Source organism: Salvelinus namaycush, chromosome 3 (genome assembly GCF_016432855.1).
Source record: "Salvelinus namaycush isolate Seneca chromosome 3, SaNama_1.0, whole genome shotgun sequence".
NCBI lineage: Eukaryota > Metazoa > Chordata > Actinopteri > Salmoniformes > Salmonidae > Salvelinus > Salvelinus namaycush.
The window spans coordinates 62,361,712-62,373,145 of record NC_052309.1 but is presented as its reverse complement, the minus strand read 5'-3'; the positions used below and the strand labels follow the sequence as shown (position 1 = coordinate 62,373,145).

Below are 11,434 nucleotides of genomic sequence, written 5' to 3'. Positions count from 1 at the left end.
TTAGACAGACACACCTTAGACAGAACTGTGCTGTACATTTTTCTTGTAAATCAGATACGATTCTTAGGCACTTTAAAAAAAAACTTTTACTTTAGACATATAGTATTCAACATTACTCCTTTTGTCAGTCTTTCTATTTGGAGTTGTGCTTATGAAAAGGTATTTAGCCGAAACGTGGGGAATTGGCTATGTTCCTGTTTGTTTAAGATTATTATTTTTTGAAAGAATATAATTTATTGTAAGTCTTTGCATAAGATTGATGACAACACAGATTATTGGGACTTCTTATTTTCACTAAAGGTAATTTAGCAGACAATATACTCAGACATTCCTAATGGAGACAAACAGTATGTGATTGTATGCGAGCTGCTTAGGTAGCTAGTTGTGAGATTTCACCACTTAAGGGCATTTGGGTCCCCAATTTCAGAAACCACTTTGCTTAGTTATGTGTAATTCCTAAGTAACTGTTTCTTCAATTACACAACAATAACAATGTAGATATTTATGATAACAATAAAAACTACTTTTTATATTTTGTTATTAGTTATATTATTTTATATTGAATGCTGCACTGTTGGGCAGGGCTTGCAAGTTAAGCATTTCAGTGTACTTGTGCATGTGACAAATTAAACTTGAAACCACCAGCAACATGGTGCCCAGCCCGTATGGGCTTATAAGACACGATATCAAGTGTCAAGTAGGTGTGCACAAAACAAAAATGTTACATTAAACAAATTAAATGCATAATTATCTATTACAATTTTCACCTTGTCTCTTTACACAAACAATGCACTTCTCCACCCCAGGAAAATAAATTGTGCAATGTAAGAAACTCACATTGTGAAAAAGAACTTAAACCTGTGTTCATCCTGTAGTCAAACACTTCATGAGTGAGCACCAACAATTTTACCAAACAGAACATGTCTCAAGTCATCATACAGAGGGCAATAAAACACAAAATGGGCTTCACTTTCTATTAACCCAAGATCACACAAGGGATTGTGTCAAATATTAGCTGCTCACAAACTGACCAATATAGTACATATTAATATGAGCTTGTTTTATTATATGTGTTTAATTTATCCTTGTCTTGTCCTTGTAATCAGTGATGATGCTATAGGTGATAAAACAATTTCCCAAATTCGGGTTAATAAAGTAAAACTCTCCTCTAACCTACTCTACTCTACTTATATAGTCTTATTACATTGGCTTATGATCTTATTAACATATGTTTTCTTATTAGACTTCTTTATAAAATGCTTTATTCCATCATAGAAAGGTGTATAGGTTTGCAGGCTAAATAAGATTGAGTGCTGTAACGTCACATTTCTCAACCATACATTTTTTTCAACCCGGATGTAGTAATTCCCGTGCAAAAATAAGTAGCCAATTGCTTCCGGTTTGTCATTCTGACCCCGACGCGAGGGGGAACTGTGTCTGTTTTACTTATAAGTAGAAACCTTTGACATCGTTTCTCAAACGTAAGTTCAGCGGTCTCCCTTGACGATGTAAAATGTTGTTCTGTCAATATCGTATATTTGTATTCAATTGATTGTGAGTAGCAGCTCCTCAATGTGCAAGGTCAGCATCGTTCGGAGGCTAACGTTACTGTAAAAAGCTAATTAACGTTAGCTCGCAAGCTAGGCTAGCCTTAAGTGATTTTTTTATTACTGTTAGCCAATCAAAGGGAACAATACTATTGATACTGGTTTTGCTATTCTAGTATAGCTAATTGTTAGCTCACTTATCGTATAGTCTACACGGGCAACAGCAGCTAACGTTTGGTAGCTAAATTGCAAAGGGGTGTTCTGCTGGACGAGTGCTAACGTAAACTATATAGCTAGCTAATGTCAGATGAAAGGGGTTAGTTAGCTAGTTCAGTATCTTTGGTGTATCTTATGTGTTGCTCTGGTCTGACACAGCTAGGCTGCATTCAGATTAGACAGGCATAACATAGCTAATGTTAGATAGTTAGCAAATTAACTTGACTTGCTGCTGGGTGGGTGGGTGTCATTTGTGGAAGGTTCTAACATGAATCTGTTCCAGAAACTTCGTAAAGTACAAGGATGCCAACAAACAACGCATACAAAGTAGCATGATCAATTCACCAAGCTAACTAGCTGCCGAATAGTCATCAACTCATCACGTAGCTTATTCTTAATGTTTTTCCATAGGCTACCAGAGTGAGGATAGACATTTTTTTTAAATAAACGTGGTGAGTGAAGAACGTAACTAAATTGCCCACGCCCTACCCGGTATCTTATTCTGCCGCTGTACAACTTTGTATGCGTTGTTTGTTGGCAACCTTGTTATTTTTGGAACAGATTCCCGTTTGGCACGTTCCACAAATTACACCCACCCCTTGCTGCTAGCTAGTAGTACCAATAATCGGTGTAACGACCACCGAATCGGCAACAAATGACCAGTCTCATCTCTAATCTCGTCATCCACAAAGGTTATCTAGCTAAATATGCCCAATCGTATAAAGTAGTTAAGTTACTGTTCAGGATTAGTATAGCCTAACTTGATCCATGTTGTCCTTCCACTTCACCAGTGGCAGATGCCTAGGTGACAATGTTCGAAAATCGACGCTAATACTACCCTTTGTGTAATGATTACCTATTCTATAGAAATAAATAAATACACGTCCTTCTATCTCTCCTCACAGGAGTCCTCCCATCTTCATGTGCATCCCTAATGGGCGGCTGGTCTCGTAGTGCGGTGCTGGAGCTGTACCGAGCACTGCTCCGTGCAGGGCGCCACCTTCAGTACACAGACCGCAACTACTACCGCCGTGCCGTGGCCGGCGAGTTCCGCCGCTGCCAGGCTCTGACCGTGCCGAGCGACAAGGAGGACGCACTGAAGAGGGGCCAGTTCTTCCTCAGCAGTAGACTGGGGGGGCTGATGTAGTTGGGGGTCAACCATCCAACACCACCTTTTAGCAAGACGTGCTTGTGGCAGACCACAAACAGGTAGACTATTCAGCTATTTAACTGACCAACTATCCTTTTGCTCTCATAAATTAATAATACATATTTTAATAATGAAAGGTACACAGTCCTTGAGTTATGGTAATAGAACGCAGGACTCTTCACATCTGAATCAGTACTTTCTTTGTTCTTCTCATTAATTTCCCCTTCTAACGCTACATTCACAAAGGCAGAATGGCGGGAGTGAACGGTGACCGTAAAGGAAAGAAGGATGACAACGGGATGGGCACGGCCGTTGACTTTTTGCTCTCCAATGCCAAGCTTGTGCTTGGGGTCGGAGGAGCTGCCATGCTTGGCATTGCAACACTAGCAGTCAAAAGAGTAAGTGGGACATTCTTTAAGTTAGATCATTGCAATTCTACTCTTGTAAATGTTATTATCTACATTCTTTGTCCGTTGCGCCAGTTCAGTTGTAGGCTAAATGTGATCACCTCACTGTTTGGCATCTGATCTCTACATCAGTCGTTTTACTGTTTTTAACCACGAGTGGAAGACATGTCCATTTCATGAAACACTCTAATGGACAATAATGCTTTTCAATTCCATCTCCTTTCAGATGTATGACCGTGCCATAAGTGCTCCGACCAGCCCTACTAAGATGGAACCATCAGGGAAAAGGAGTTGGGAAGAACCAAGTTGGATGGGCTCGTCACCACGGGTACTTAACCACGACATGAGGTCAACAGTGAGCAGGTCACTGCAGACTCTACCCACCTCCTCCAACTCCTTTGAACCAGGTATGGTACGCTAATGTATTTAGGGTGTCACACACAATAATGTTCCGCATTACAACTATCAACATTGCTCATTTAACAGAGTTACAATCGTGCCGTTAGCTCACCCCACAGCGTGAAACGTTACCAATGGCGCTGTCAAATTGGTACTTTTTCGGTGGTGCGACTGGTTAGTACGTTGTCAAGCAGGACTGTTACGTGTGTTGGCAAGGCAGAGGATGCGAGATCAAGTACCAGTAAGGACTGGTGAGCGTGGAAGCTATACTGCTAAGCAGCACAGGGACGCCTGTTACACTTGCTCACACTCACACGCAGTGGTCACAGTGGGGTAGTAGTGTGTTTCAGATGGTTTGACCTCACCTCTGTGCATTGTTTTCTAATCCTTGGCTGTGTCTATTGACGACAGGATGGCTGATGTCAGGATGGCTGTACTTCCTGTATTGTGGGTGATGCTACTGACTCTGTGCTTGTTGTAGGAAGCTATAGGGTCGTTCCATTTGATTTCAATCAGATTTTGACCGCACATCTTTTGATTTAAACTACACTTTCCATACATATTTGCCCATGGTTGAAGTGATCAGAAAATTACTTTTTGGACCTGAATGCCAACACAATCAGGAGATGGAGGGGCTCGAAGTTGACCAATTTTTGCATATCCCACCATAACATGAGACGTCCATGTATTTATCACTTGAAAAGATGAACGGTTAAGTTTGATATAATTTAAAAGCTTGAAACCAGGGTTGCCAAACTATTATAAATTGTAGGAAAAATATGTGTAATGTTTAATTTCAATTATCTAAAAACATGTAAACTCAGAATTAGTTAAATGTTTGCCTATGTTGACGCTTAGACCCTAATGTATATTATCTGAGGTGTATGTGTTGTGCCTGCCATCGGTTGAGACACAGTATACTCTTGAATACAGGGTGGGTGTCATTTTAATCATAGGTCCATTCTATGAATTACATTTCTATCTCTTCAGACAACTGCAATTGAGCTGTTACACCATTGAAAGTAATTGAATTGACATTTTACATTCAAATTACTACCATGAAGATGGCCGCCGGTCCACCCACCATCAAATGTCAATTTAAATGGGAATGTCTTGTCCACATGACCAAGAAACTATCATGGTCTAAACACACTAAGACAGTCATGAAGAGGGAATGACAAAACCTATTCACCCCTCAGGAGGCTGAAAAGATTAGGCATTGGGTCCTCAGATCCTCAAAATGTTCTACAGCTGCACTATCAAGAGCATCCTGACTGGTTGCAGCACTGCCTGGTATGGCAATTGCGCGGCCTCTGACCGCAAGGCACTACAGAGGGTAGTGTGTACGGCCCAGTACATCACTGGGGCCAAGCTTCCTGCCATCCAGGACCTCTATACAAGGCGGTGTCAGAGGAAGGCCCTAAAAATTGTCAGACTCCAGCCACCCTAGTCATAGACTGTTATCTCTGCTACCGCACAGCAAGCGGTACCGGAGCGCCAAGTCTAGGTCCAGAAGGCTTCTTAACAGCTTCTATTCCCAAGCCATAAGACTCCTGAACAGCTAATCAAAGGGCTACCCAGACCCCTCTTACACTGCTGCTACTCTGTTTATTATCTATGCATAGTCACCTTAACTCTACTTACATATACATATTACCTCGACTAACCTGTGCCCTCGCACATTGACTCTACTGGTACCCCCTGTATATAGCCTCGCTATTGTTATTTTACTGCTGCTGTTGAATTATTTGTTACTTTTATTTTCAATTTTTTACGTAACACATATTCTTTCTTAAAGCATTGTTGGTTAAAGGCTTGTAAGTAAGCATTTCACTGTAAGGTTGTTGTATTCGGCCGCATGTGACAAATAACATTTGATTTGATGCTATCAATATTTATGATTTTAATAGTTTTTTATGGAAGATTGACATTGTAATTTAAAACAACTGATATTCCCATTCAAGTCAATATTTTCTGTGTGGACCTCCAACCAATTGGAAAGTTGAAATGTCAATGTTATTCCCTTTTTAGTTACACCTAGTCTGTATTCAAGTGCATGCTGTGTCTCAACTGATGGAGGTCTCAACATAAACCATACTTTTTTTGTTTTAAAGGAATTACCAAATAGTTTGACAATCCCGTTAGTAAGCTTTTAATTGATATCAAACTGAGCCATTTTATTTTTTCAGGAGATAGAGACATACAGTGGCTGTCATGGTATGTGTCATGGATCACAATTTGGCCACCTCTATCTCCTGAATGTTTTGGCATTCAGGTCAAAGTCATTTTCTGACCACTTCTACCATGGGCATACATGTATGGAATGTTTTGTTCAAATTACAAGGGTTGCGGTCAAAGCTATTGAAATTGAATGGAACGACACTGTATTTTTGTTAGTAGAAACCCCACTAAATAGACTCAGACGGCTAGTTTCTATTGAGCTCCATTAGATATGTGTTATAAAGTTAAAAATACCTCAAAGTCTGTGGTATTTTGGGTGGTTCTCCTATGCCGGATGTACACTCCACAACTTTCAAAATCGTAACATTGCTGAGCCTCTCACATTTAACGACCGTCTTTCATGTCGTTTCATTGTCTTCCCAACGTATTAGTGCTCAAGCTAAACGATGTGGCACAAACTGGGAGGCGGGGGTCACACACTACAAGGTTCTTCACTTGGTCGTGAGGATTCTCCATACCACGCTGTCTCGTGAAAAACAAAAATGAAACGTGTCTGAACTCGGCTAAAAAAATTGTGTGGTGTACGTCCGGCTGTAGTAGTAGGTTACTCTCTGTAGGAGAGGATAGTCTGTAAAGCAGCCCCTCTCGTGGTACGTGTTCCCATTAGTTGGGTTTGATTTCCTGTCGTCACCCAATATCCTTACTTTTGTAATTTACCTCCCGTGCCCTTTCAACATAGTTGATTTATTTCATTATTCGTGTCTTGCATCATCAGAATGCCCAGCCCACATGGGTTATATGCACTGTATATGCGATAACCCATACCTGCACATTCCTAACCTCTGCCTGTCGTGGCTGTATCCCACTCAGACTGCATGCGGAGGGCGGCGGGGCGGGGACGTAGCGCTGCAGGGGAGACCGACCTCTTCCGGGCCAAGATGCGCCTCTCCTTACAGGAGAAACTGTGGGAGTTCTACCAGGAGCGTGTGGCCATCCCCGCTGAGGAGCAGGCCACAGCCCGCCGGGCTGCCCTGGACATCTGCGCAGAGCTGAGGATCTTCCTGCATGCCAAGCTGCCTGACATGCCTCTCCGAGAGATGTACCTCAGCGGCAGCCTCTACGACGACCTGCAGGTAATAAGAGGGTAGTAGTAGTAAACTTTATCCCTCCGGAGGAAGGGATAAAGGCTAAAGATATCACTTCACAGGCCATTGGCTTAGGAGTGTTGTGACCACAAACAATGCTTTTTACCTCAGTGCCTGTCTCTGGGTTTGAAATGTTATGGTTTTACAAGAGTAACACCATGTGCTCTCTCTGACTCTCTCTCCCACTCTTTCTCAGGTGGTGACAGCGGATCACGCTCAGCTCATGGTCCCTCTGACCCTGGAGAAGAACCTGTGGTCGTCAGTCCCCGGGGAGGACACCATCATGAACGTTCCGGGCTTCTGGCTGATTCGCAGGGAGAACCTGGAATACTTCCCCCGAGGCAGCAGCTACTGGGACCGCTGCATGGTAGGTGGCTACCTCTCCCCCAAGTCTGTCCTGGAGGTGTTCGAGAAGCTGGTGGCGGGCTCCATCAACTGGCCGGCCATCGGCAGCGTTCTGGACTACGTGATCCGGCCGGTGGTTCCCTCGGAGACGCTCACCCTGGAGGTCCAGTACGAGACAGACCGCCTTCTTTACGTGGACTTCCTGCCTCTGCTGGTGATGGACGACGGCGCCTCGCTCATCGCCAAACCACACAGGCTGGCTGCGGAGCGCCATGAAAACCTGTGGCGGCAGAGCTTCCGTGTGGCGGAGACTGCACGCCTGCGGGCTCTGGACCAGGAGGACGGGGGCTGCCGCTGCGCCTGCCTCAAGGTGACTAAAGCCGTGTGCAAGCTGAACCCGGCCCTGGCGCGCCTGTCGGCCAGTCAGCTCACCAACGCCATACTGCTACTGAGCGAGAAGGAGGGCGACTGGACCCAGGAGGCGCTGGCTAACCGCTTCCTGCAGTTGCTCCGCTCGCTAGTGGGACACCTAGAGGCCGGGAGGCTCCCCTGCGCCCTGGTCCCCAAAGTCGACCTGTTCTGTGAGCTGACGCCAGTGGAGGTGGATGAGCTAGGATATACCCTCTACTGTTCCCTCTCTGACCCAGAGGGACTCCTAAGGACTCCTCAGTCTAAGTCTGGTCACGGGTTATAGGGTTTAGGACAGATGGTATATAATTCTAAGATTCCATACTGCAGAAGAGGATAGGATATGTAATTCATATGCGCTTCAGACATGGACCATGTCCCCTGTGACCATGTCGCTGTGTGATTGATTCAACATCACGTCGCTGGAGTCCCTGTTTCATCGATCAATATCTTTCTCTTGTACTTTTTTTTTATTTATGTAATTATGTTTGTGATAAAGTAAAAATGCAAAATAAACCACTTTAGTATGGGTGTTTAACAATGAATACAGGATCATCCGAATACCAGTTAAACCTCAGATGATGAAACCAGTCTCTTCATATGGTCCCTATGCTGCACGTAAGCCGTTTATATATAGTACTGTTCAGAGGGGTATACTTTAAAGCATGATCAAGGAGTTGGCCGACTAACTTGCCTAGATATCCTGAAATAACTTCAAATGGGCTTGGTCTAATTGACTTAACCAAAAACACAATTTAGCTTAATGAACCCCAAAATATGAAGTTATTTCTGTTTGTTTATCAAGGGTGAACCTGTTTTGTAGTATACCCCTTGGGGTAGGACTGTGTTTGTTGAATTGGGGATTGCTTCATTGGCTAATATTATGTTACCGTAATATTATGTAGCCAGTTTGGATTGAATCGTGTCGGGGCGGGGGATATATTTATTTATTCATTATAATTTGTGGGAATGGAAATTGGGGTTTATTTGAAAGATATTTTGGTAGCTCGAACCTCAGATTGCAGGTCTTTCAAACACTGAGATTATGATGGGTAACATTAGTTTAATGCTAGTTAATATCATGTCTGAACAGGGGCATGAAAGAGATCTCTCAGTTAAATGAACAAGCCTCCATAATCGGCTCAAGCAGTATTGTTCTCTACATTTATAGCTTACCATTAAGCTGAGACTTGGAGGCAGGGTGCTTCTTACACTCTGCCATGCGATGCCAGTTCAGATGGACAGATAGTTTGGTGACACCGTCAATACTGCCGCCCCCTAACGAGGTAAATGGTCTTGAGCACTGTTGTGGTCCACTAGGAAATAAGACCAGTGAGTGGAACATGACAGGGGGTTGTTCTTCTACTGCAGGGTACTTATAGTACTGTAGCCTGGTATCGTACAGTTTGTGCTGTAGCCAACTCTTCTCGTTGTCATGTATGGCATTGACATGGCAAGGCTAGAAGAGTTGCTTACAGTGCAGACAGTATGGGACAAGGCTACACTTAGCCTACTCTACCGCTCTAACTGTGTAAATGGATAGAATGTAATGTTGACCATGTGAGCCGCCGCAAAAGCAAATAAATTATTGTGGTACGGCTGAAATCTTGACATTCTTGAGGTAAAAATACTGCTTTTTTTTTTTTTTTCTAGATTTCTTGAAGTGAGTTTTTGAATTTGGTTCAAGTTATAGTTCTGAAATTGTAGCAAACTTTGCAAGGGGGTAGGCTGCTGAGGGGAGGGCGGCTCATAATAATGGCCGGAATGGAGTGATATCAAACGCGTTCATGTGTTTGATTCCATTAACTGCATTCCAGCCATTATACTCCATTCCAGATGTTATTATGAGCCGTCCTCCCATCAGCAGCCTCCACTGGTGAAAATGCCCACTAAAAAGCCTAATATATAAATCACATAGGTTTCTATCTTCATGGTATTTAAGTTGCGGATGATTTGTGTTTTCCAGGACTCCTCCCACAAAGTTGTTGAATGAAAGAATGTTGAGAAATAAGAATATATGCTTTTATGTTAGGAATGTGTGCCGTTTGCATGAGTAAGAATACCAATGTAGAAAGTTAATCATACGTTGGGTTATTGTTATACACCTCTGTACTGTCTGTTTATGACGTCAAATATGTCTTGTGACGTTAAGATAAAATACTTGACGTATATGTTCATTCATAGGTCTTTGTTGGGTAAAACTGGTTGTTGCATACCTTGTATGAAACAAATCTGGCATGACTTCCTCCCACTCATAACACAAAATGGTTGGTGTGCTTTTTTCAAATTATGTTTTGCGATAGGATGTTAAGCTGAGAGCAAATTTATCAAAGACAGAGCACCTCTGTCGGATGCTGTAGAAAAAATATGTTTCCAGTTGCAAATACAGTATTTGTCAGTTTGGCTTTCAGGTCTGGTCTTGCTTCAGCGGACCTTACTGGTATAAGGTAACTGTTGCTCAGTCATGATACAGTGTCTTCAGAAAACATTCATACTCATTGACTTCTTCCACATTTTGTGTTACAGCCTCAATTTAAAATATATATTTTTCTCACCCATCTACAGACAATACCCCATAACTGACAAAGTGAAAACATGTTTAAGAAAATGAAATATTTTATTTAACTAGGCAAGTCAGTTAAGGACAAGTTGTTATTTACAATGACAGCCTACCGGGAAGCAGTGGGTCAACTGCCTTGTTCAGGGTCAGAATGACATATTTTTACATTGTCAGCTTGGGGATTTGATCCAGCAATCTTTCTGTTACTGGCTCACGGCTCTAACTACTAGGCTACCTGCCGTCGAGCTGAAATATGACATTGACATAAGTCTTCACACCCCTAAGTCATATGTTAGAATCACTTTTGGCAGCGATTATAGCTTTGTCTTTCTAGTTAAGTCTCTAAGAGCTTTGCACACCAGGATTGCACATTATCTGCACATAATTTAAAAAATTCTTCAAGCTCTGTCAAGTTGGTTGTTAATCTTTGCTAGACAGCCATTTTCAAGTCTTGCCATAGATTTTCCAAGCCAATTTTAAGTCAAAACTGTAACTAGGTCACTCAGGAACATTCAATGTTGTCTTGGTAAGCGCCACCAGTATACATTTCGCCTTGTTTTTTAGGTTATTGTTCTGCTGAAAGGTGAATTTGACTCTGTATCTGTTGGAAAGCAGACGGAACCAGGTTTTCCTCTAGGATTTTGCCTGTGCTTAGCTCTATTGTTTATTTTTTTATCCTAAAAAATTGCCGACAAGCAGACCCATAACATGATGCAGCCACCACCATGCTTGAAGATATGAAGAGTGGTACTTGGCAATGGGTTGTTGGATTTGCCCCAAATATAACGCTGTGTATTGAGAACATAAAGTTGATTTCTTTGCCAAATTTTTTGCAGTTTTGCTTTGGTGCATTATTGCAAACAGGATGCATGTTTTGTGGAGTAACTACAATGTTGTTGATCCATCCTCAGTTTTCTCCTATAAACTCTTTAAACTCTTAACTGTTTTAAATACACCATCCAAAGTGTAAGTAATAACTTCACCATGCTCAAAGGGATATTCAATGTCTGCTTTTTTTTTTTTTTACCAATAGTTGCCTTTCTTTGCGAGGCATTGGAAAACCTCCCTGGTCTTTG

General features: G+C 42.3%; 1 protein-coding gene across 3 annotated transcripts; it reads left to right on the top strand.

Annotated features, from left to right (window-relative positions):
* The first annotated feature begins 1,381 nt into the window (after positions 1–1,381).
* On the top strand, positions 1,382–8,343 carry mief1 (mitochondrial elongation factor 1). 3 transcript variants are annotated; one of them, XM_038981163.1, is made up of 6 exons: positions 1,382–1,481; positions 2,669–2,972; positions 3,164–3,311; positions 3,547–3,727; positions 6,771–7,033; positions 7,242–8,343. In XM_038981163.1, exons 3-6 carry the CDS (start codon positions 3,165–3,167, stop codon positions 8,082–8,084), a joined length of 1,434 nt encoding a protein of 477 aa, XP_038837091.1. In that variant the 5' UTR covers positions 1,382–1,481; positions 2,669–2,972; position 3,164; the 3' UTR covers positions 8,085–8,343. The 3 variants fall into 3 exon arrangements, with proteins under 3 accessions (XP_038837091.1, XP_038837077.1, XP_038837083.1); XM_038981149.1 differs by having other exon boundaries at positions 3,160–3,311; XM_038981155.1 differs by lacking the exon at positions 1,382–1,481 and adding an exon at positions 1,502–1,581 and having other exon boundaries at positions 3,160–3,311.
* Positions 8,344–11,434: the final 3,091 nt, after the last annotated feature.